The sequence below is a fragment of the Pagrus major genome, chromosome 7, assembly GCF_040436345.1.
Source record: "Pagrus major chromosome 7, Pma_NU_1.0".
Classification (NCBI taxonomy): domain Eukaryota; kingdom Metazoa; phylum Chordata; class Actinopteri; order Spariformes; family Sparidae; genus Pagrus; species Pagrus major.
This window is the reverse complement of record NC_133221.1, coordinates 25518194-25542883: the sequence shown is the minus strand read 5'-3', so window position 1 is coordinate 25542883 and position 24690 is coordinate 25518194. Positions and strand designations below refer to the sequence as shown.

Here is a 24690-nt window from a genome sequence, read left to right as displayed (position 1 = left end):
CAAAGGTGAGATCACTTTTAATATTATTTAATGATAATCACTCATTAACAGGCGTGGTGAAAGTGATGTCCAGCAGACATGCAGTCTGCAGTTTTGTTTTATTGTAACAATACTCGGCATAGTAAAAAGTACTGTAAGTTTACATGTTAGCTGTATACAACAGTTATAAAAAGACCTATAAAATATATTTTGTCCAAACAAACTACAGCAGTCCACAAACATGCTTCAGTCCTATTAGAAGCTGAAACTCAATAATGACTGCAGGACTGAATAAACTGAAGTCAGCTGAGAAAAAAAATCAACAACAGCGAGCCAAAGAATCCATCATAGTCTGATCAGTATCAGGTGAAAACCTTTGCATTTCCAAAATGTTTCTCTACAGTTTCTCAGCTCATATAGGACCATCTAGTCCTTAAAACTCCGAGATGATAGTGGTCATATTTCAGATTTCTGGTACGTCCTCTCCGTCAGAGTCAAGGCTGCTGTCTTGTCAGGAGGAGGTAGTTGTGACGAAGGGTTCGTAGCTCCGTCAGTCGGCCCAGCAGACGACCGAACCGTTGCGGTCCTCCTCGCGCAGCTCCGGCCTGGGCCCCACACGCCCTGGACAGCAGGTCCAGGATCAGTTCCTGCATCTTCTCAACACAGCTGGCCGCCTGCAGGGACGCACGGTCTACAGGAGGGGAAGAGGAACACAGGTTAACAATGTTAAAACATATAACAGATGTATTTTTTTGTTTATATCCAAAGACGGGGTGATGCATTCAAGTTGTCAAACAGCTACTGCATGGAAAATTCCCACAGTTGTTTTACCCTTTTGTGTCAGACTGAGTAAATCAATCATTTTACTATCTTACTTCCTGTTTATAAAGATTATTTACAATTGAACAGAGCATTTGCATGTCTTGACTTGACAGCTGATAGGATTATTTCTGACCAAACATCCACAAACAACAGAGCACAGTCTGACCTGAGCAGAGCAGAGCTGTAGCAGTGAGCAGGGTGTATTCAGCCTCTGTCACCCGCAGCGTCGCCATGCTATGGAAGAAGTTGAGCACCGGCCCGAAGAGATCCTCACTGCCTCCTGTTCTCAGCAGCAAACAGGAAATTGCTCATTTTTATGTGATGTAACTTGAATATTTTGCGGGTTGTAAGATGTAAGATATTTTCTTAATGAACCTGTGTGTGTGTGGTTTCACCTGAGTTCACCAACGTCCTGCTGTGGATGTTTTCCTTTGACTCTACATTTCTCAGCCAGTTGTGTGTTGACATGCTGAAAAGCTGCATGACTGATAACAGAGATAAAGAAATGTATTTTTTAACTAAAGATCAAATTCAAATGCAAGCATGAATCATAAAACTGTGCAGGTTGTTCACCTGGACTGGGGCTTGTTGGGTTGTGGCAGAAGTGCTGAGCGGAGAGCAGGAACATGACCTCCAGTGAGGAGACGGACAAAAGAGAGCTCTGATCTGAATAATCCAGGAGGTCAAATCCTGTGAGGGGTACAAGGAATATTCATTTTTATATACAGATTATGTTTATTCGAAATATCTCTGAGTCAGACAGTTTTTTTCTCTCTTCTTAGTGCCCAGAAATACATTTTTGTACCAAATTTCATGGCCATAATTGAGATATTTCAATCTGGACCAAGGAAGTAAACAAAAACAGACCAACATTCTTAGAGCATTGCTAAAAACACCCTGCAGGGCCTGGCTTACATGGGCTTCTGCAGGGGAGTGCCACATAGCAACAGAAAGCTCCTCATCTCTCTTTGATCTCCTTAAAAACTTCCTCGCACTTTGAGAATATTTTTCCTCAATTAGACTATATATTCCTCTCTTAAGGGAACACAGCAGGAAGCAGGTTATAGATCCTGAACGCTGTATATCCCCCTCCATCTTACCTGGCACTGTCCTGGCAAAGTGTAGCAGTCTTTGCAGGTGAGGTGACACAACATCAGACAACACCTCCCCTTCTTCTGCACACGGCCAATCAAACAACTGAGCAGACACGGACAAGAAACCATGAGGGAAACATAATAAAACATGTGAATGTGTTTTTGGAAGCACAGCTAGTGTCTCCATACCGTTACCTACCCTGCAAGGGCTGCTGTCCTGTGCTCTGTACAGGCGATGGGCCTCCACCATCCTGTCCACGATGTACTTCTGTTCTCGGGTTAAAGTGGCAGACAAAGCCTGGCGCAGGGGGAAATTAACACAAGTTTAAATCATGATATCACTTCAGCCTGTTACAACTATAAGATAGAAAGTGCATTAAGATGAAAGACAAATGTTATCATGTGAATTTGAACAGCTGGGGGAGGAGAGTTTACGCTTGTCTTTTGCAGTTTTGCTTAATAATCCAACCCGATACAAAACTAATCATTTATTCAAACCACCAAACAACCTTCTCACCAACCAAATCATCTGTGTTCTGAACCGTTCATCAACCAAACCATTTAACAAAAAGAAACAAAAGACACAAACTACCCAAACATATCATAAAAACACCCAGCAAGCCATAAAAGTAATCAAACTTATCATCCAACAGTAGCAATACACAATGATTTTTCCATACCATAAATAATGTGGTATCTATCTCTATAGTAACTCTTCAGTGGATAAGGCCAGTGAGGGCAATGCTGCAAATCAATGAGCAGGACTGATTCATGGAAATATTGGATTTGTCAGATATTTTATCAGCTAGATAAGCCTAAAACAAACATCCCAGTTAAGCTGTTTTATTTTTCCACATAATTATCATCCACAAACAGTACAATATCTCAGAATATATCAGTATGGCGAAATAATACTCCATGCACCCTGAAAGAGCATTATATCAAATCTCACTCCTGACAGCCAATCGCATGATTAACTGACCAACCGAAAGAGTGAGTGGCTCCGTGAAGCTGTAGCTACTTCAGCACAGCAGTGCTTTGAACTAAATGGGTAATCTTAGTAAGGCATTGTTCTAGGCAAGTCTTGCCACTCGGCAGCCATCTTGGCAACGCCCCCATGCAGTTATTTCATGCTAATAAAACCAGGCTCCTGTCTAAATGACTGGGGACAATGCCAGAACTTAACTTTCAGCAGTCAAATTGCCACCAGCATGAGCAAAAAACTTGCATCCACTCAGGCAGCCACCCCGTCAATAACACACTGAGTCAGCCCTGCTTTAGTTTGTGGTACCTGTCCAGGTAGCCTGCTGCTAGAGCTGACCTTCCTGCTGTCTGTGCTCTCCTCTTCCTCCTGTCCTCTGCCTTTACCTCCTTTCCTGAGTCGTTTGGACTGGCACTGCACCTCCGTCAGAAGGCCTGAGGTTAAAAAAACAACAATTTCAGACCAACATCAAACCAGACGAATCAGTCAAACGCATATGGGCCTAACATTTCATTAGTTAAAGTACAGTAGAGGTCGCTCACACTCAGCCAGCATTCCCACAGCCCGGCACTTCCTCAGCCGGCAGTCTTGGCACTTCCTCCTCATGTACATGTCCATCTCACAGCCACCACCACTCTTACAGTGATACACCGCCTTTTTAGTCACACTACGCCTGAAGAAACCTACAGGTAAAGAAGGACCAGGTGAGGGTGAGAACATTCATTTTAGAACACAAATATACAAAGAATAAAAAGTTGGCAGACAAAAGTGAGAAATACCTTTGCATCCCTCACAGGTGAGAGCGTTGTAGTGATACCCTGACGCTTTATCACCACACACCACACACAGCTCGTCCTGACCTCTGATCTTCCCTCCCATGCCCACCCGTGTCCTCCGCCCCAGAGGCAACCCTACGGCCCCGAGGCCCTGGACCAGGCCCCCACAGTGGGGCTCGGGGTTGGGATCACACGGGGCCTCCAGGCAATGAGGGCTGTAGTGGTAGGCAGGATGGCAGGGCTGCGAGGAGGAAGAAGAGGAGGAGGAGGGAGAGGAGGTGGAGGAGGGTGGAGAGCCGTAGAGGGAGAATGGCAGGTTGGCATGGCTGTACTGTTGTTGGCTGTAAGGGAGCAGCTGGAGGTCAGGGTCCTGCAGGGGGTAGCCCAGAGGGTCAGCCAGCAGGTCTGAAAATGAGGACGATGGAAGCGAAAGGGCAAAAAGTTTTAGTAATTGATTACTCCAAATACAACATTTGCAATTTTGTGTTCAGATTTGTGATCTGATGCCATTTTGAAAAAGAATAAAAGAAAGAGTTTGAGGGAAATTAGATGAACTTGTAACTTCTTAGAAAACTGTTACTTCCTGGAAAATGTTGTATCCTCTCTAGTGCAGCCTTCAGTGTTGTAATAAGTACCCAAAAGTAATACTTGAGTAAAAGTATTTATATCTTGTTAAAATATTGCTCAAAAAAGTCTTAAAAACATACTTAAGTATCAAATGTAATTTTCTGGCAACAATTCGAAGTACAATTCAAAGTAAATTATACATACATTTACAGGTATGTATGTACTGTATATACAGAGACAGAATGAGCTAGAGAGCTCAGTTAGCCATGTAGCTAGTGGTCTGGACTGGGAGCTCGGAGCATCAGGGGAATGTTAGTGTTTACACCACCAGTTCTGTAGCTTTGGACTGTGATGTGCCGGGGCTAGCTGCTTAGCATGCTAACATCCATTATTATCAAAACATAGATGGCATAACATCCAAACTTATTTCTTTGCATTCTGTTGATAATTTTAGTTTTTTGGGTTTTTTTGGCTGTTTTCAACTAAAATTCTTACATATTGCACCTTTAAGTAGCATTAATGAGTAAATGTAAATGTACTCAGTTACATTCCAAGTATTGTCTGTGAAACTTAAACCTGGTATATCTTATTCCTCTGTGCCATCGAGCTCCATTGATGTCCAAAACCTGGGTGACATGTTCCTTCATTATGATGAATATGGGCAATGTAGTACGTTTTGATCCAATTCTACGTAATTGCTACGTAAATTTAAATGTTCAGATTTCTGCGAACAGTAGGACCCATCGAGAGCCACAGTGAGGGAAGGGAGGTCAGAAACTACTGAGAGACAGATGAACTACCCGTTGGCATTGGTCTTTTCATTTGGTTTGTTGACAATAAAAAAAAATAAATACAGTAATGCCAGATTTTCCTTTAAGAACAAGTATGTTTACATGTGTACTAGTTTTACCGGTTTTCAGTCTTATCCTGGGTTTGATCTCACTAAGGATATGTTTACATGAAACATGAGAAACCTGGTTCTTCATTTCCCTGTTTACATGACAACAGTATCCAAGTCCATCTGTGTACAGTTGTGACTTCATTTCTCACCATCTCAGTCATTTTCTGTAAAAACAAAGAATGTACAGACACCTGATTAAGGTGTAAACATGCCCCAGTAAGCCGTTTCACATCTGGAACAACAGAGCAACTGCATTACCAAGACCAGAAACATGAATGAGTGTTTCAAGGAAACACTATTACGCCATTACAAAGTCAAAGAAGGTCACAGGAATGTGGTCTTACGTGACTCGTGTGATTTCACTGCTTTAATGGCTCTTCAGGGATACAATAAAAAGCTGAGAGTGAGACCTTGTGAACTCGCTCAGACTGCTGAAACAGGATGCAGCTGAGAGCTCCAAGTGCCATTTAGGATTTTTTGATCCTCGTTTCTGGATGCTTGGTTCGGCCTGTAATGGTCGTTCAGTGTTGTGACGGACCGAGACGTCTTTGAGCGTGGGTCAACAGCTTGTGTTTTCGTAAAGCCTGTCTCCTCTGAGAAAACATGTGTGACCACTGGCAGCCTCTGAAAGTACAGCTGGTCCGGTATGACTGGGACTGCTGTGGGATCTGTTCTGCACTGATTAAACGGAGAGCCCACCCAACTGTCCCGAGTCTCACGACTGCTGGAGATGGACATTTAAAGGGTAAACATGTTGCATGAAGATGAGGACTGACAGTAATATCAGTCTGATTATGTCGAAAAAAAACATGTATTGTTGTCTCCCTTTTAACTTTGTCAGGGAAACAAACCAACCATCATTGTAGCTCTGCGATGTTGTCTGTCTTGTGTTGAAGAGATATCTACTGATGTTAACATGCTAACCAACTAGCCCTGGGCCTGAAAACGTCTTTATCCCAGTGGTGCTAACAGTGTTAACATCAACACTCCCCCAGTGGCTGCAGGTCTAACTGAGGTAACAAGCTAACAATAGCTACAGTCATGGATGTAAAAACACAGTTAGCAGCAGTTAGCAGTTACTCTGGTGATATGCTGCCCCTGTTTGTTTGTTGACCAATCCTTACGTAATGCACCTTTAAAGGGGCACATTAATGATTTGGTATTGCACTGACATAAAGTTGAGGAAATTACAGGAGGCAAATTAAAGATAAAGTGTAGTCCAAATTAAAGTAAAGGCTGTGATATCCTTAATTTTAGTCCATAGTTTGGCCTCAGCCATTGGTGACAATGGATGGATTATTGGACAGGGCCTGGAGCAAGAGCCCCTATTTGAAGTTATGGTTATAAGCTACCGTAATAATTTCTCTTTCAGTCATATATAGGGATATCCTGGTCACAAAATGTGTTTTTATATAACGATCCTTTAATATCAATTATCTGCTGATACTGAGGCCAGTCTGAGAGTTAGACGAGAAGATCAACACTGCTCTTGCGTCTATGAGCTAAATATGAAGGCAGACCCAGCAGACACTTAGCGTAGCTTAGCATAAAGATTGAAAGAAGTAAAAACAGCTTGGCCTGTCCAAAGATTAAAATATAAAAATACAACCCAGCATCTCTGATGCTCATTTATTGACTGAACCAGTGGCAACGCCAGGAAGTCACTGCACCCGTTCAGGAAATAGTCCACTACATAGCTCCCTGTGAAACCAGAACATGTAGGGATTAAGCAGACAAAATATCGCTGGTTAACTGAGGAGCAGAGGTGTTGTGAGGTGGATTCTGTTACCTTGTGGTGCAGAGCCACGCTAGCTGTTTCCCCTGCTTCCAGTCTTTATGCTAAGCTACGCTAACTGTCTCCTGGCTATAACTTCAGATGTAGTGCATGACATGATCTTCTCATCTAACTCTCAGCAAGAACAAATATTTACTTAAGTCTTGAACTTTTCTTTTAAATTAGTTATTTTTATTAACTTTGGTTTTGTAGGACAACTTTTAGAGGTTTTGATGACAGCAGATGTAGAAAACTGGTGTATCTAGTAGATTGACATCCCGCTGCTGATCAAATAGATGTCAACAGAATCATAATGCTAAAGGTCACTCATCAACCCCTCTTTTCTCCTTCCTTTTGTCTCCTCTGTGTGCTCTCTCCAGATGTTTCCTGTCTTTACCAGACTGTGGCGGCGATGGTTTCGGGGGGGTCCTTGCTTACTCGACATGTGACAGAGCTGTGATTCGCACTGTTTGTAAACCATTTGAGCACTGTCTAAACACTCCTCAGCCTCCCTTCCATCCCACGCACACTGGGGGAGCCAAACAACACCAGCAAACTACCCCCCGTAGCTGCCCCTCCAACCCCTCACCTCCCGCTGCTCCTCGGGGCAGGAGGGGAGACAAGAGAGGGAATTTGTTGATGATACACGTCAGTATAAATAGATCCTCCGACGCACGCTCGGCCTCCCTGCGTGCTGTGAATGCAGCGGGCCGGCTGAACCTCCTCATGAACTTTTTTTTTCACGTCGTCCAGTTCTCAAAGGCGGTAAATAAACTCTCACCATTCATTCATCAACTGTGAGAGTGAATGAGACGAGGCTGTGCTGCACACAGACTGCAGTCACATCCTCGTTGTGTAACAATTTAATGTATAGATGACCCATTTACTTAAAGCGAGCCCTCGTAACCTCGGTGAAACACAAGTAATGATCATATCGACCTAAAGTTTGTTAATGGAAGCTAACATTAGCCACCATAAGCTACAGGTCATATTGGAACAAGTAAAGCAATAGCAGAAAACCCCTGAGTGATGTGAGTTGAGCAATGCTGTATTTCATTGCTCATGAATTTTGATTTTTGTAAGAAGGAGAATGTTTTATTTCTTCTTTCAGAAGTTCAACAGTATCACTTTGAGTTATCATCCGACTGATGAAATAAGCACTCAGCTGACACACGTTGAGAAAATGCTAATTGACATGAGTGATCCTGTTAGGACTGAGGTCGCAGCAGCAGTGTCCTGTCGATGTTTGTGTCACTTTAAAGGGTTAGTTCACTCAAATCAGAATAACATGAAAAAGAAAAAAAATCTCTCAGGTGGTGTCGAACCATGCCGATTGTTTGGTGTTTCATTTGTGCAGGTGAACCAGGTGAAAACTGTAAACTATTCTCATTTTGGGGAAAGTAACTAAGTACACTTTCTCATGTACAATACTTAAGTACAGTTTTGAGGTGCCTAAAGTTTACTTGAGTATTTCAATTTTCTGCTACTTTATGGGTAAATATTGCTGTTTTTACTCGACTCCATTTGTTTTAAAACCTTGCAGATTTGGTTCAATTATACAAAATATAATCAGCAAAAACAGTACGCTGTAATATTATAAATCAATATAAATCTTTATTGAGAGAAGATTCACAAACAACCTAGCTGATAAACTACTGTAGTGCTTAAACTACCTTTGCCAGCTTCAACATTATTGATTACCAATTCATGCATCAATAATTATAATCCAATTATATAATCACTGATGGAATGTAACTAAGTACATTTACTCAAGTACTGTACTTAAGTACAATTTGGAGTCAAATATTGTACTTTTACTCCACTACATTTATTTAACTTTAGTTCCTAGCCACTCTACAGAGCACCTGCATTTTTAAATAAATGTATTTGATCAAAAATATTATTATAATATAAATATAAATATAAATATTACATTATTTGATTAAAATTCACTTTTACCAGAGTAATATTTCAGCACGATATCTTTAGTTTTACTCAAGTTTACCTTTTGGGCACTTTTTACAGCACTGAATAAAATAAACATTATTCTGAAATATGCCTTTCTTCCACTTTTACTTTTGGTACTTTAAGTATAAAGATGCTTACACTTTTTTACCTTTACTTAACTTAAAAATGTAAACACATGACTCGTACATGTCTTGTAACTTGTAACAGAGCATTTCATCACTGTGGTATTGCTACTTTAAGTACAAGATCTGAGTACTTCTTACATTTTCTTGGGAAATACATTCTACTAAAGAAAAAGTCACTATAAAAAAATTCTTAATGTAATTTGTCAAAGCTGGGAGCACCACAAAGGAAATGTATTCCATTCAAACACACACAGCCAAAACTATCTGAAGGAAGTGAGAAAATGATTTCAGTAATTTGGGTGAAACAACCTTTAACAAAAGAAAAACATTGTGTCTCCCTGAGTGCCAGAGAAACCAGCGATGTCACAAAGCATCATTTGAATTCATTTAGCTTTGACTGATAACACTGAAAGTGCTTTGCAAGTAAAAATGTCTCCACATAGTCAAATCTCTTTTTGTCTTCCCTGTTCTTTCTCATAGGCGTGTTTAAATGTACTGGTGTCACATGTCAACGAGACAGAGCATTATGACCTAACATATCAGTCTATTACGCAAAGGATTCATTCATTACATAACTTATTTTAGAGAAGAAAACGAAAAAACAGAAGTAGAAGAAGAAGAAGAGAAATTTAAAGGTGAAGCCATAGTGGGAAAAAAGTGGAGGAGACAGAAGCAGAGACAATTGTGTCACCGTGGACTCACCATAGTACTGGAGCTGCTGCTCTGTGGAGCAGTAACCATCCGAGGCGGAGAGAAACCCCCCTGCCGAAAAGCTCATCTCCAACTCAGTCCACTCTCTCATCTGGACAGAAGATCCTCTCTTTCGCTTGTAATACGGGTCTATCTTCACACACACATGCAAAGATATAAACATACACACACACACAGAGACAATTACTCAGAGGATTCACACAGATATGAAGGATCTGGGAAGTGCGGAGACATTCCTCAATCCCCAGGATGCGTGCAGGTCTCTTAGCTGTCCAGGCTGATATCCCAGCCTATTTTTAAAAGGCAGAGAGCAAGAGTGCAGCTGAGGCTCTTGGTCTGTGGTGGATGATGTGCTAGAGGAGGTCTTAACTGTCCCTGGGGGATAGACGATCGGAAAAGAGGGGACACCCAGGAAGGGCAGGGACGGGGCCGTGGTCCAAACAGCTGGACCTGACCCGGGACTTCACAGATCAAAAGACAGGCAAGGAGGATGGATGGATGGATGGATGGATGGATGGATGGATGGATAGATGGATAGATGGAGACCTCCTCCCTCATTGGTAGAGTGAGGGTCACTCAACACTCATGGTGTTTGTATACATGTTTGTACTGAGGCTTGGCCTGAATGGATGTGTCCCAGAATGCAACAGCTGGGCTGGGCAAAGGAAACATTAATCTGATGAGTCAAATAAAATAATTCCCATCATGAAATCAACTGTTAAAAGTTTATTTTTTCCTGATCAATGACTAAATCCTGCTTATGAAGCTTTTTACAGGTTCAATTCAAATGAAACAAACTCTACTACTTATATTGAGCTGTCAACCTAGTGTGTGTGTGTGTGTGTGTGTGTGTGTGTGTGTGTGTGTGTGTGTGTGTGTGTGTGTGTGTGTGTGTGTGTGTGTGTGTGTGTGTGTGTGTGTCTGACTGTATCTGTGCATGTTTGTTCTCTTGGGAGTGTGTTTACTCTGCCCTTTGTTTACCGCTGTTCTGTTTGTGCTGCAGTTAATATTGGACAGCAGTTAGATTTAAGGGGCTCCGGGACCTCCGCCTCCCCCACAGACAGTGAACCAGGCCGGGGCAGAGTGAAAGGAGTCGAGGCCTGAACCGCCCAGAGGAGACCGAGGAGTGACCTCAACACTGGCCCGTAAATCTCTGAGCATGGCCGTTTGACATGCAGCATGCTTACCGAGGATTAATGGCGTCCTCCCACCCGCATATCATTCCTTTCACTGGCTCATTATGGGAACCAGGACTGGCCTGTGGATAGCAGAGGGTTACAGAAGAGCCACTAACGCTGACTGACGCTGTAGCCTTCACTTCACGATCGATCTCAGTGACAAATGACTCAGGAATTCTGTTGTCTTTGCTTTGAAGATTATGTCCAAAGGGTAAATAGGCACACATGTGATCACAGTGCACGATGACAACACCGCTTCAAAATCGATTGTACTTCAGGAAAAAGCACAATCTAAAAGAGAGCAAATACATAAAGACAAAAATGTGTCCTACATATCAGAAACCACCAATAACTTATGTTTCAATATAAAACCACACAAACATGAATTTTGCAACGTGGCTGCATGACTCAGAAAGCCACATTTTAGATTTTTAATTGTCAGGGGATCATCAAAGTCACCAAAGATTAGCCACTGGGGACCATGAACATCTGTACAAAATGTCAAGGCATTCAATCCAAAGAACAAAGTAGAGTTGACACCAATGGAAATTTGATTATTTTTGTAAATATTTGGTCATATACCAAAGTATGTGACATTTCAAAACTGATATATGATGGTGAAAGTCAATGGACCACAAAGTTATTAAATCCTGAGTTGAGACATTTCACTTAAAACCACAAATTTCAATTCATGGTGTGCTTGAGGAATCCATCAGCCCAGAAACGTCAGCCTCATCGTGACATGAAACTTAACGTCAGTATATTCCTAAAGCCAGAGAGATTTATGCCATGACCACTGTAAAACAAATCTCATAATGTAACACTTATTTTATTCTAGTTTCAACAACGTCTTTGATTTTCTTGATATTACTGGAATAAGCTGCCCCTTTTGCCCCGTTTTAAATGTGTTGACACATGTTTTGAGAAAGTTCCTAGACTACTAGATGAGTTATCTTGTATTGTTAGGTAGAAATATTTACTTATTTTCAGCCTGGGCATTAGCCTTAGTTAGACATTCACTGCATTACCTGAATATATTTCAAATCATGGAAAGGGAAACGGCCTAATAATGGACGTCTCTATCAGCAGTTCTTTAATGCTAATACGCAGACTTGAAGGTTCAATATATAAGAATTTACTAATAAACTAAAATTATGCACAGAATATGCACCAAAAGTAGTTTTAATCTCATATCAAAGACGTTTATGTATTGTGTGGAAGAAATATCTACTGAAGTTAGCATGCTAACCATCTAGCCAAGGCCTGTCCTTTTTCATAACACCACTCCGAGCCTGCAGTCTGGAGCGCTAGCCGCACGGCTAACTGAGATAACTAAGCTAACTGGCAAAAGGCAGCTACAGTTGGCAGGCGTTAACGGTTATTCTGGTGATGTGCTGCCCATGTTTGTATGAATTCAATTCAGGACCCAATTCAGGACCCAATTCTTACATATTGCACCTTTAAAGGGACAGTTCATCCCATAATCAAAAATACATATTTTTCCTCTTACCAGTAGTCCAATTTATCCATCTAGATTGTTTTGGTGTGAGTAGCTGAATTTTGGTGATATACGATGTCTGCCTTCTTTAGAGTATAACGGAACTAGTGTCAAAAAACACATTTGAAAAAGCAGCAGTTTCATGTACCTGTTTTCTTTCTACCAAACTACACCTGCAAACTGTATCACTGCACAGAGGGAAGTGTGCGTCTCCTCATGGACCGGAGGCTAATTCTCATGACAGTGTGGGATTTAAACATTTATGGCGTCATTCTCGACCGAGCTGTAACATTAGCTAGCTTAGTTAGCTCGCAGGAAAAATATGTATGTTTGATTTTGAGGTGAACTGCTCCTTTAATAGAACAGCATCATCTGCCTTCATATGACAGATCGGTGGTAGTTTCTGAAATGCCATGAATGCACTGCTGAAGAAGAGATGGTCTGTTGTTATTTCTCTTGTCATGTCCCAACACATATGGGCCTCCAAAAAAAACAACAACAAATGAGCCATTCCTCCAACTGTTTGTAACCTCTGAGAAATGGACGGAGGGTAGAGAGCAGGCAGCAGCGCTCAGAGCGACACTAAACGATAGGGACAATATCTGAGAGCGTGCAGAAGTCGCCATGGATCTTCTGGAAGTCTCACACTATCGGACATATTGTTGGACACGGGCCTGACTACGAGGGCTCGCCCCATGGGAGATGTGTGTCACGAGAGAAGAAGGAGAGGAGAGGGGAGGGAGGGGAAGACCTTTAGGGCACGTTCACACCAAGCGTGGTTAGTTCGTGGTTAGTTGGACTCGGGAGCGTTTGTGTTATTACTTTGTTTTCTTTGCACCAAGATTCCAGAGAGAAGAGCGACTGAGCAAAGTCTAACATTTCCACGCAACACAAATGTTAATCGACCAAACACTGAAACAACTTTTCCAGAACAAACTGATTGCATGTGCAAACCCCCTACACTCATTAGTCCTGAATCACTCACAGCCCAATGCCTGGAGATATATTCTGCACATCATAAATCCTGTTCTCCATGTGGCGTGATCCTCTCTTTATCAGAGAGCTGCTGGCTGGTAGCTGCAGCTCGATAATGGCCTAGACTGTTTACTGATCCTCGCAGGAAACTGACGCTTACGTTAAAGTGGCCTCAGTATTCGTGAGTAAAGTCCATAGCTTATGTTTGAGCGTATGCGAGTGAGTGAGTGAGTGAGTGAGTGAGTGTGGTTCCTTCATGAGAAGGAATGTAAATCGTCAAATGATAAAGTATTTATTTGAAAGCGTTTCCTCCAATCTGTAGAGGTTATTGTGAGATTGGACTTTCAAACCATGTTGTTTGCTCATTTCTCCTCTATGTTATGTCTATTTTGGTACAAATGAAATGCACTGAATTCCTTAAACAAACAGTACCCTTGATTAAGTAGTGTGTAAAAACTGGCCATCATAGTAGTACCTTTAACTCTAATCAGCTGGTGTGGATCGCACTGGAAACCTTGGACTGAGGTCGACCAGTCTCAGCCAGAAATGTAGCACAACTAGAAGAAGTAGCACAACGTTTTACAGGATTCTTCTCACCATCTTAACCATCATTTATGACTGATTGATAAAACATTATTGTCAGATCGAGTATGATTTTTTTTTTTCTTGCATCACAGCAGCTCCATTTGCAAAATCACAGAGAAGACACAAATTAAGACGACAAACAAAGATACATCCGTGGAGATTACAGAGGACAGTATTCAAGGCCCTTCAAAGTAAATATTTATGGTAACAATTTGTATCCACTGTTCATGACATGGTCGGGGTCAGAGGCAATGTTGCCTTAATATGCTGTGACAGAAAACTGATTTGTAAAGTTTCTCAAGAGGTCGGCCTACAATTTAAGAGGAGATTTTCATTTGGTGGAGCAACGTAACGTGGTGGACAAACACTTTGATTTCATTCGTCTTTTAAAGGCCTGGGAAGTAGTTTACTGCTGAATCTGTTGTCTGCTTTTTGCCGTCAGCTCGCTCATGTTGTGTGTTTAGGTTTCTTGTTTTATGTGAGCGAAACAAAACAAACTCCTACTATCAGCTAGGTTGTAATGGCAGTAAAGGGTCGAAAAGAGAATCCACTGAGAGGAACAATTACAAAATTAAATGTTAATTATCCCTAATTTAAACCCCTGTAGATAAGGACAGTAAATGCGGACCTGCAGAGGTCAAAGATCACAAAACAACATGTGTGTCAGCTTATGAACATTTCTGTTAAAGATGCGGTCTGAGGACTCACCGTTGATGGCAGGAGCCTTCCTTCTGCGCCGAGCTTCCAGTCGTCCTCTCGCTTTGTCCAACTGCCTCACTTTTTGTAATGTTGGCTCCGGCCCAGCCTCCATCCTCACACACACACACACACACACAAATACACACACACTCACAGAGTAAACAGGACCTTTCAAATGAGACAGTTTCTGTTGATGTGTGTTTGATCTGCATGAACCTGACCAAAGATCTTCTTCTCCTGTAAATGTTCTCTTGAAAGACAAAGTGGCGAGAAGAAATACTTCACAGGTATTTTCATGAGAAGGATTTAAGCCGGGGAACGTTTGAAGGTAATGTGTGTCTCTGTGTGTCAACAGAGAAATTGTACAAATTTACCATACATTTCCCAGTCTGTGGCCCCCTGGTTGCACTAGGGAGTCTAAGTGGCAACCACTGAGTCACGTATCCCCCTTCCTGCCCTGCCTGTAGGAACTGGAGTCATCTCATTAAGAAATTCCCAGTATAGAGTGTTTATAAACAGCTTCTTGTTCATCCCTAGTGATGGATGGGTGCTCCCTATCACTGGCTCTTCCTGCTATCTCTCCAACCCGCTGAACAATCCTTCTGCCACTGTTTCACAACCGCACAACCCCAGAAACACACACACACTTACTGGACCCTTGATATATTCTGTACTGACCCTGCTTCCTCTGTGGGTGGGCCCTTACTGTTTTGAGTGTGTATGATTGCATTATGTTTAATCGTGAGGGGAAAGTGTGTGTGTATGTGTGTGTGTGAGGGAGGAGGGTGCAACAGAGAGGCCAGTGTGAATCTGCTAATGAAGAAAAACAACGTGGCTGTCAAGGCCGCCCAGGAGCAGGTCAAACACAGTGGCTGCGGGTTGGGGGTCAGTGGAGGCAGAGGGTCAAAGGTCAACATCAAGGCCAAGAGCAGGCCTTGACCTCTGAAAAATGGGAGGAGTTTTTCCTCTCAAGAAGAGCAGTGAGAATAAAAATCATATATCAGTGAGTAAGACTGAAAGTGAAACACCATTTTAAAAGGTGCAGTATGAAGTTTTGGGGAAGATATTTAAATCAGAAGAGAAAGATCTGATCTTTGACTGATGGAAATAAATAAACTCTCTTTGTTTTCATGTCTGAGTAAAGTGAATAAACAAACTGACCTTAAAGGACAACACAATATCATACTGTTTTACTTTGTTTATATGTGGCGGACCCTGCCACCTTTCTAACTTCAATCAGACTTCTGGGGACCTTATTTTACTCTGAGAACAGCTTGTTTATTCACTTATGGGAAAAATAAATATTTGAGTTTGTTTTATTACCTCAATAACATTGTAAATATTAAAATTATGGGTTGATTTTTCTCCAAAACTAAACAGTGCCCCCTTAAAGGAAACTGGAAACGATCCTAAATGACTCAATCAACACTTCAGCAAGAATTTAAGAAACAGAGAAAAAGTGTTATGTATTTGTTTAATCTGTACAGCACACTGACCCACAGAACACATTTATTAACTTACTTTATTTAACGAGTACAAAACCAATTCTTGTTGTGCAAACCAGGCAAAAGGAAAAAATGAAAAATGTGTAAATTTAACAAGGTAGTGAAAATCTGTGTTAAGTGATGACTTTAATCGCCAGTGCAAACAAAACTGGTCAAGTGTCTGTATTTCAAATTAAAATAAAATCATATGACTACAATTAAAAAGATTTCCAAGATTACAGAACTTGGTGTAAACATTAATTAAAAATAGACTAAATACAATTTACACTTGTTTTACAAAGCACTGCTTCTTTTCCAGTCAGACACGTCTCTGAAGCCCAGAAAAACAAAAGAGTCAAGTTACAGGACTTAATTTTAAAAACACTGTAAACAAGATCGGGCTTCATGCAGTGGTCAGCGTCATGACTGTTAAAGTATTTGGCAACTTACAAACACCAGAACCGTTTAAAAGAAACCTCTGCATGGTCTGGTCACCCCCAGCAACAGGTTTCTGACATCTATAAGAGGTCTGACATCAAACTGAGGCTGTGACCTAAAATCAGGAGATGAGTTCAGGTTGACAGGAGGAGTCTCCATCCGTGTCCGACACCTGAAACCCTCAATCGTCCCTTTAAAACCCCAACATTAAGAGCAGTGTAAATCACACCCCTGCAGCTGAACCCAAGTGAAGGAAGTCATCTGTCACATTATGTTTACCAATAAAAACATGCATTGTAAACATCAAAAAAGAGCATAATAAATAAAAGTATAAAATCAAACTAAAACGTCCTGATTTTGTTGGATATGTGATTGTGAGGGTCCACTGGAAGTGAGTGTCTGCTCGTGTCCCACAAGAACACTCTTGGTTTGTTGCTTTAGCTCCCGATCAGAGGCGTCGTCTCAGCGTGGATGCCGTTCATCTCCACCTTAGCTTTGCGGTAAATCAAGAACTGGACTGAGATCTGAACCGCAGCGTTAAGGAAATCTAAAGAAGTGCTGACAGCCTTATTCATGGTATAAAGAAATGGTATAAAGAAAAATACATTTTACTGAATACTAGACACTAAGTCCTTCTTATCTGCTGCACAGGGTTGGATTACTTACTGTGTAAAGTCGGCCCTGCGGCCCAACTCCTTTAACTCCCAGGTTCACTGTGGGGGCATTTGAATTTACGTTTCTAATTAGCTACACTCAAGTACAATATTTACTATGGGATATCCTGCATTGCTGCCTGATCACATTACCTCTTGTTGATGGAGTCCTGTATCAAAATCTGGTTTGAATACTGTTGTTATTTTTAGTTTCTGTTGTGTATATTCCTAAATAAGGCTGCAATTATTCAAATGACCAAAATCAAAACACAGACGACCTGGGCCCTGATAGTATTATTATAGAATAGTACTGGCTGGTCTCTGGCTTTATGATCTTTTAATTAAGCGGCCATGTTTGTTCCCTGTAGCTTGAATGTACAACAAGAAACATTTAACTGGATATGAAACAGTCTGAATTTAACAGAGCCCAAACAATATTCAGATTTTCGGGCAGATGCTGATACCAATATTAGATATTATAATATCAATATATTGCCTGATATACACAAATTATTTTTGCGATGATCCTTCAAATGTGGTAACCAAACACTTGTTCTTAACTAGAAATTTGATAATTATAAATTACCCCAAACATCTTTTTAAGCATTATAATCTCTCAAAAAAAGTTTTAATTTCAGCTCATATTGCACACCATATATGACTGAAATATTGGTCAGGCTTTATAATTGAATACTGATGCCTCTACATAAGCTAAAAGAGACCATCAGTGACTCGACTGGCTATTTCTGCACACTTCTGCACTAAAATAGCTATTCTTACATGAAAAGTATTTTTATGGAAGAGTCCTGAGGATGATTGAAAGGGCTCACAGTCTGAGGAGAAAAGCTACAAAACAAAGTTTACTTTGTTTCACCATCATTATCGTTTGTCCAAAGGGATTGCCAGAAACAACAACAAATTTAAGTTCCTTGTAGTAGCTTTGAGAAATAACTGTTATTTTTGGTAAAGGCTGTCTTGCTGAGAATCAGATGGTCACTACCACTCTCATGACTGTCAAATAAATATGAATCTACAGCCAAGAGATGTTAGCTTAGCTTAGCATAAAGACTGGAAGCAGGGGAAACCTCTTCAAAGCACTTCTAAAGCTCACTAAGTACCATGTTGTATCTTGTTTGTTTAATGCATACAAAGATTACAGTGGTTTAACATGGAAATGACTTGATAGACTGCCTTTTGTCCCAGCTGTGACCTCTCTGATTGTTGCCAAAGTTAGCTTTGCTTCTGCTAAGTTTATGTTAACTAACCACCTTTTCCCAAATTAAAGAATTCCTTTAAACCTGCAGATGACTGAGACAGCAAAGCAGGGCTTTCAACTGTCCAATCAGAGTTCAGTAAAAACTTTCCCCTGGTACTTCTGCCTCATCTATATGCTAATTGGAAAAACAGCAGGAAGCAACTTGATACTTCAGTCCACCACTTTTGTGGCCTCCAGGGGCCACTAGTGCAGCTCTTTACACTCCTGTTTCTTTGCTGGCAACAAACCAATTTCTCTACGAGTGTTTGGAGCTTTGATACTACATATCGTGTTCCCACACACACAGTCATGAGACCTAAACCAATTTGATGAAGTGTCCTCTCCACAAGCTCAACGCTGCCTAAAATGTAGCATGTACGTGGGATTAAGGAGAATCCAGAGGCCCGGCCGCAGTGGGCATTTTTTCTTTTCTTTAAAGGATACAAGGAGATCCAACGCCAGGGTGCCAAGGCTGCCAATGAGCCAGGGCAAGTGGTGGATCATGTAGCTTTTCTCGCCCTGGCCCTCATCAGGGTTCTTCAGTAGGACGCTCATGCCGTACATGGTGTTTCCCAGAATGACCAGAGCGAACAGGAAGTAAGAAACTCCTTCTGTGGACTTCCTCTTGTACTGAGAGGAGAAATGAGAGAACGAGAGGAAGTTAGCAAAACAAAAACCTTTTCTTGACTGCAGAGGCAATCATCCATTATGTCAGTACATTTTATTCACTTTTATTTTCAGCTGCTCAGATTTCAGCTACAATGAATTTGCTTCTTTCACTTTGAAATACAAGGCCTTTCAAAAAAGTTGAGATATCGTGGTTCTTTCACTTTGTGTGTTTCAGTCATCAAATAAATGAGTTTATCAGTTTAAACATTAAATATCCCGTCTTCATACTGTATTCAGTTGAATATAGGTCAAAAACTTTTGCAAATCATTGCATTCTGACCTTATTTTCATTTCACATGGCATCCCAACTTTTTTTGAATCAGGGTTTTACATTTTTCATCTTGAGAGGATTTAAACATACACAGCTTGTAATTGCTATCATTATTTTACACAAGGCACATTCTCACCTGATTTATCTTTAATCATACCTGTCATTTTAAATATGTAAAGTCTTGACTTGTTACACGTTATGCATGTTAATCACTGTGTACACATGGATTCCAGACCTGATATAGGTCTTCATCTTGATACCAAACTAACTGAATTTTATTTTTATTGTATTTAGAACTTGTTGGATTTAGTTTTACCAACAATAGTGTAATGAGTTTTATAACAATTATAATTCGAAGGTTTGCACTATATAGTGATGCTGTAGTAATATTATTATTACCATACTTGTTCTAATGACCGTTATCATCCATTTGCTTCTAGCATAAGTATTAGTATCAGTTAATATTTACCATCTATAGTATGCAGGCAGTACTACAAAAGATACTTCACATTTGTAGCAGAACCCACTTTGTCATACTCACATTAGTGTACATCTGTGGAAGTCTGGAGAAGAGATAAAGCACTGATGACACTGACCCAATGGAGAATCCAATAATCTCTTTGGGGGTAAAAGCCTGAAGCAACAGAGAGGCAGACACATTGTTACACCATGATGAAATGCCAAACATAAATAGTTAATTTACCCCAGGTTGCGAATTAAACAACTGACTCACTCTGATAAGGTTAGTGTCAGAGGTTGAGAGCAAGCTGCGACTTCTGAACCCAGAAGGAATTATTTCCTGTTGGGCGCCTAACCCAGGGAGGTTAATGAGGCTCGTGGTGAAGCTCAGGACGCAGGCTACACCCACAACATTCAGAACAGTCCTGCCTGTAGAAGAGACAACACCTGGGTTCATCATCGGTACAGGGAAAGACATCTCAGCACATTCCTCCAGACAAGGGTTACTGTGTCAAAGGTCAACCGTAAAGGAACAAATGGCACAGCAACATGAGGCATATGATGACATCATCACAGGGTACAGGGATTACCCTCTTCCTCTGTCTGGACTAGAGTTGGTTCATTGCTCATCAGCTTGTTCTATAAGCAGCTATGTCAGATAAAACTGAAGTTAGGATTAAGCAACCAAATCATTAAAGAGTATTGCTACAGTTTACAGTTACGGATATATGTTTGGAGTTTTTCTTTTATATATCATGTGTTCACAAAGGCCTATGTGTGGGATTCTAAATGAGGATGCAAATAAGCAAAGTAGGATGCAAAATAATTAAGATGCAAATAAGGCACTGCACAAAACAAAAACTTGGTTCATATTTGGCATTTGGGAAATTGAGCAATAAAACAAACAAAGAAAACACTCACTTTCAGCCATTCTGTTCTTTAACTTGTAGTAAAGGTACATGGCCAGCATCACCAGGTCAGCTATAACGTAATAAACTGCTGTATATGTCTGGATAAAAGGGAGAAAAATCACGTGTTAAAAAGTCATGAACATTTACATTTTCCTCATACAAATTAAGTCATTGTGATGGAATTCACATGAAAAGCCATTTGTATCATAACTTGGCATGATAAGTCAAGTCATTAATTCATCAAATGACAGAACAACGATCAATATACATTTGAATAATCATTCATCTGATTCTAATTCGTTTATTTGTCATAACATTATAAAAATCATATGTTTTCTTTGAATGAAAATACAAAATTTGTGGTTTTCATAACTTCTAATGATCATTTCTTGGTGTTTTTTTACATTTACTAAATGATTTATAGCTTTAGTTTTGTTAGTTGCAGCCCTACTCTTTCATGGGAAACACCCCAACACTGAGGCAGTCCTCATATCACTACAAGTCACCTGAAGTGGAAGCTGATCTGCCAAGAAGGAGCCCACCAGATTACAGGTGTCACCTCCCAACCACAGCAGCAGGAACCAAATTGAGAGGGCGCTGTCCATGTTCCCCGTTCTGCACGAGCTATAGTACTGTCTGCAATCAGAAAAAAAAGAAGAAGACAGAGTTATACATGGTGATAAGATGAAAAAGCATTTCCTCTGAGAGACACCAACACAAAAGACTTACGGAAGTGAAGACACCATGAAGCAGAGGATGGACAGGAGGCCTAGGTAGATGCTGGCCATATCCCTGGCATCCTGGGCACATTCTCCAAGCCCATCCCAAACCCACTGGGACCCATTGGGGCACAAGGAAGTAAAGTTTCCATCAGTCATCGATCCAAAGGCGCCCCGAGTGAGGACTCCATCTGCCATCATATTCTGTAGAAAAGAGGAACCACTGTAAATATCCACATTATTAAAACACAAGAAACAAAGAGATTAAAACTGCATTTGATTCTTGTTTCCAAGAGAGACTAATTGAAAATGGCAAAAATGTCTCAACCATATGGCACAAACATGAAGTATCCAGAGCTTCACCCCTGACTCCAATCAGCCATAAAACATCAAAAAGAACATCGCATCTGGACCACAAACCGAAATAACACAGTTTTTCCAGTTAACACGGTCGCAACGGGTTCAAAGGTTGTGGAAAAACATCAAAACAGCCCGTTTGGATCCAAATCCTGCTGTTGGAGACGCTGATTAGATAAAAACAGTGGCTGTTAAGTGGGAACACATAATGTTACTTTTTCATCCAAAATAGGCGAAACAGAAACCAGAGAACAGATACACCAACATATGTTAGCAATTTAGCCAGCTAGCCACGACAAAAACAAAAAACACATAAAAGACAGCTGAATCTCAGTTTGTGGCGTTTGTGTCGAACATGACTACAAAGTATCGTAGTGGAAATGAGAAAAACTGAATGTATCTTGCCTGTGCGGCCGCTGACATGCCGGCAAAGTCGTTAGCAGAACAAAAACCTCCCAGAGACTGTGGCGACAACAGGAAGCAGGCGGTAAACAAGCCAGTTCTGAGCCCGTCAGCTGATTGGTCGTTGGGCTGAAACGTCACTGCAGCAAAATTTGCACGTGACGGGCAACCGGTGAACTTCAAAACAATGTAGTTAATCCTTCAAAATAAAAGTATTACTTGGATGTGATACAGGAATGTACATTTCGCCCATTTAATAACATTAATATCCCTCGCCATGGGTTGGGAACATGTCGCAGACATCCTTCCAACTTGTTTTATAGTACAATGTAACAGATTGTGATTTTAAGGAAGCATAAAGGGAAGGATGCGGTTATTCTGTCACTCAGTTTGTACATCATCACCATAAAATTATACTTACAGAACACAATGACTGTAGCTTATCATAGATCTCTAATATATGTTTTAATTTCCCTTTGAGGATTTATTATGATTTCCAAGGTTGAGGTAGAAATTATAATTCTGCTTCCCAAAGTTCAGGACCAACATCAGTGTCAGGTCGAGACTGTTCAACTGTAAACGATTTATTAAGGCTGTGGGACAAGCTAATGGTATGCTTTCATGTTAATGCGACCCCTCTGCAGAACTGGGACAGCTGATCTGATGTCCCAGGGCTCGCACATTTCACACACTCTCATCACATATCTACAAGCCTTGTTATACTGGAATATTTTGCTGCACGTGGTAATTCAGTCATTAGCCCTGAGCCGTCATTAGTCTCGAGGCCTCCTGCATTCTTCAACAAGCTTTGCATTTTAGTATGCAGCCGTGAAAAACAATAAACCTATAATTACCAGGCCCAAAGGGGCACATCCTATAGGCTTTGAAACGGACCTGTATGCAAATGTGAGGGTGTTGGCTGTCTAAAGAAGTGGCAGTTCTTTTGTTATATGCAGAGATGATTAGATGGCTAATTACCGTTATCACATTAAAACGGGTTTCTTTTCATCATAACATCCTGTCCTGATTATCTTCATTTGAAGACAAAAGAAGCTGATAATTTCAGTTTTAAGTAAATGACAGTTGAGTCGTTCAAGGCGGGAAACATGAGAAAACAGAGAAAAATATTAATTATAGCGACAATATTAGGCTTCATGTATTGTAACCGAACATAAATATCAAGGAACGAATCCTACCTGGCAAAGAAGGTGAAATACGACGTGAGACTTTGAATGAAGACAAAAAAGAGGACTCAACAAGTTATTTCCTATATTTAACTGAGTCGACGCTGAACGCATCAGCTGACACACGGGCAGACTGACGATTCAGCACCTCAGCACGCTGATGTCAGCTCGTGCGGCTAAAAAGGCCACTTCCCTCTCTCACGTGCTTCTCCTACACTGCTCGACGTCTGGGGTTAAAATGTAATGGGTCAAGAACATAAAAAGGGAATAAATCTGAGGTGCACAGTTTCTGTACACAATGGTTGTTATTTGCCAGGGACTGTGCAAATCCCTTTGCAAATTATTTGCAAAGAGATTTGGTCTGTTTGATCTTTGAACTCAAGTTAGGCCTGTATACTGATATAGGCTATCACATCATTTGTCTGAAGAATCTAAGAGGATTCAATCTTTCAGAGATAAGGATGCCACCTCTCTTCAACTGCCAAGTTCAATATCTTATAATAGTGATGTAATCACAATGTTGCAACTTTATTAAAAAAAAAGAAAAAAGGCCACCAACATAATTTTGTTGCCCCTTATCGCAAATATTAGACAGAAACTATGACTGCATCACTGGCAAGAGGGTTAGTAGTGGAAACAACTTTAATTAATACTGACTTTTTCTAAATAGTGGATTAATTTAAGTGTGTATTACCCATAAAATCCTTCACTTTGTGTTGTTACTAAGCTGCTGCTATCTGTCTGTTCGGTCAATTTTTGTCCTCCCATCACGAGGACAATGCCCAAGAAGGCCAAACATTCCTTTTACATGTAAAGGAAGCTTAAAGGGTAACTCCAGCGATTTTATACATTAAAATGTGTTTACAGGTCTTGGGCAGTACTACTTCTTATGTGGAAAAAGTAGTATAAAGTGGCTCGAGTAGCTGCATGTAATCTGATAAACTGCCTTCAGTGATGTCACTGAGTGGCTAAGTTGCATTGTGGGTAATGTAGGCACCAGGTTTTGGAAAGCAGTCCACTGGTACAGCATTGTACTCCTATAACATGGTTGGGCAGTTCAAAAAACAAATAACTAGTCTGCACAGCAGAACCAGAGATATCACCTTTACCAATCCACACATTCTTCTTCCTTTTCAAAACCTGGTGCCTAAATTACCCACAATGCAACTCTGCCACCTAGTGACATCATTGGAGGCAATTAATCAGATTCAGTGCAGCTTCCTCTGGAGCCGCAAAATGCTTTATACTACTTTT

At 40.8% G+C, this 24690-nt stretch overlaps 2 protein-coding genes across 6 annotated transcripts; both read right to left on the bottom strand.

The window, feature by feature from the left end:
• Positions 1-57: 57 nt before the first annotated feature.
• On the bottom strand, positions 58-14716 carry LOC140999454 (bile acid receptor-like). 5 transcript variants are annotated; one of them, XM_073469843.1, is made up of 11 exons: positions 14644-14716; positions 9691-9828; positions 3657-4058; positions 3420-3560; positions 3187-3311; positions 2095-2193; positions 1902-1998; positions 1375-1491; positions 1197-1286; positions 968-1081; positions 58-670 (listed from the first exon to the last, which is right to left on the bottom strand). In XM_073469843.1, exons 2-11 carry the CDS (start codon positions 9788-9790, stop codon positions 474-476), a joined length of 1482 nt encoding a protein of 493 aa, XP_073325944.1. In that variant the 5' UTR covers positions 9791-9828; positions 14644-14716; the 3' UTR covers positions 58-473. The 5 variants fall into 5 exon arrangements, with proteins under 5 accessions (XP_073325944.1, XP_073325945.1, XP_073325942.1 ...); XM_073469844.1 differs by having other exon boundaries at positions 9691-9832; positions 14644-14702; XM_073469841.1 differs by lacking the exon at positions 14644-14716 and adding an exon at positions 13826-14503 and having other exon boundaries at positions 9691-9832.
• A 1378-nt stretch (positions 14717-16094) lies between these two features.
• On the bottom strand, positions 16095-22337 carry LOC141000458 (lysosomal amino acid transporter 1 homolog). The gene is made up of 8 exons (XM_073471205.1): positions 22256-22337; positions 21504-21697; positions 21281-21410; positions 20785-20872; positions 20138-20292; positions 19946-20038; positions 18909-19094; positions 16095-17080 (listed from the first exon to the last, which is right to left on the bottom strand). The coding sequence occupies exons 1-8, from the start codon at positions 22271-22273 to the stop codon at positions 16994-16996; spliced, it is 951 nt and encodes a 316-aa protein (XP_073327306.1). The 5' UTR covers positions 22274-22337; the 3' UTR covers positions 16095-16993.
• Between the last annotated feature and the right edge of the window lie 2353 nt (positions 22338-24690).

What these genes read in the sequence shown, in the direction of transcription:
- LOC140999454 (XM_073469839.1), bottom strand. Translation starts at nt 9,862, where the DNA reads ATGTTTATATCTTTGCATGTGTGTGTGAAGATAGACCCGTATTACAAG. An exon ending in CTTTGCCAGGACAGTGCCAG is followed by an intron (nt 1,492 to 1,901) that starts GTAAGATGGAGG and finishes TACCCCTCACAG; the next exon opens with GATTTGACCTCCTGGATTAT. An exon ending in CAGGACGTTGGTGAACTCAG is followed by an intron (nt 1,082 to 1,196) that starts GTGAAACCACAC and finishes TGCTGAGAACAG; the next exon opens with GAGGCAGTGAGGATCTCTTC.
- LOC141000458 (XM_073471205.1), bottom strand. An exon ending in TTCATGGTGTCTTCACTTCC is followed by an intron (nt 21,411 to 21,503) that starts GTAAGTCTTTTG and finishes TTCTGATTGCAG; the next exon opens with ACAGTACTATAGCTCGTGCA. An exon ending in CAGATCAGCTTCCACTTCAG is followed by an intron (nt 20,873 to 21,280) that starts GTGACTTGTAGT and finishes CCTTTTATCCAG; the next exon opens with ACATATACAGCAGTTTATTA.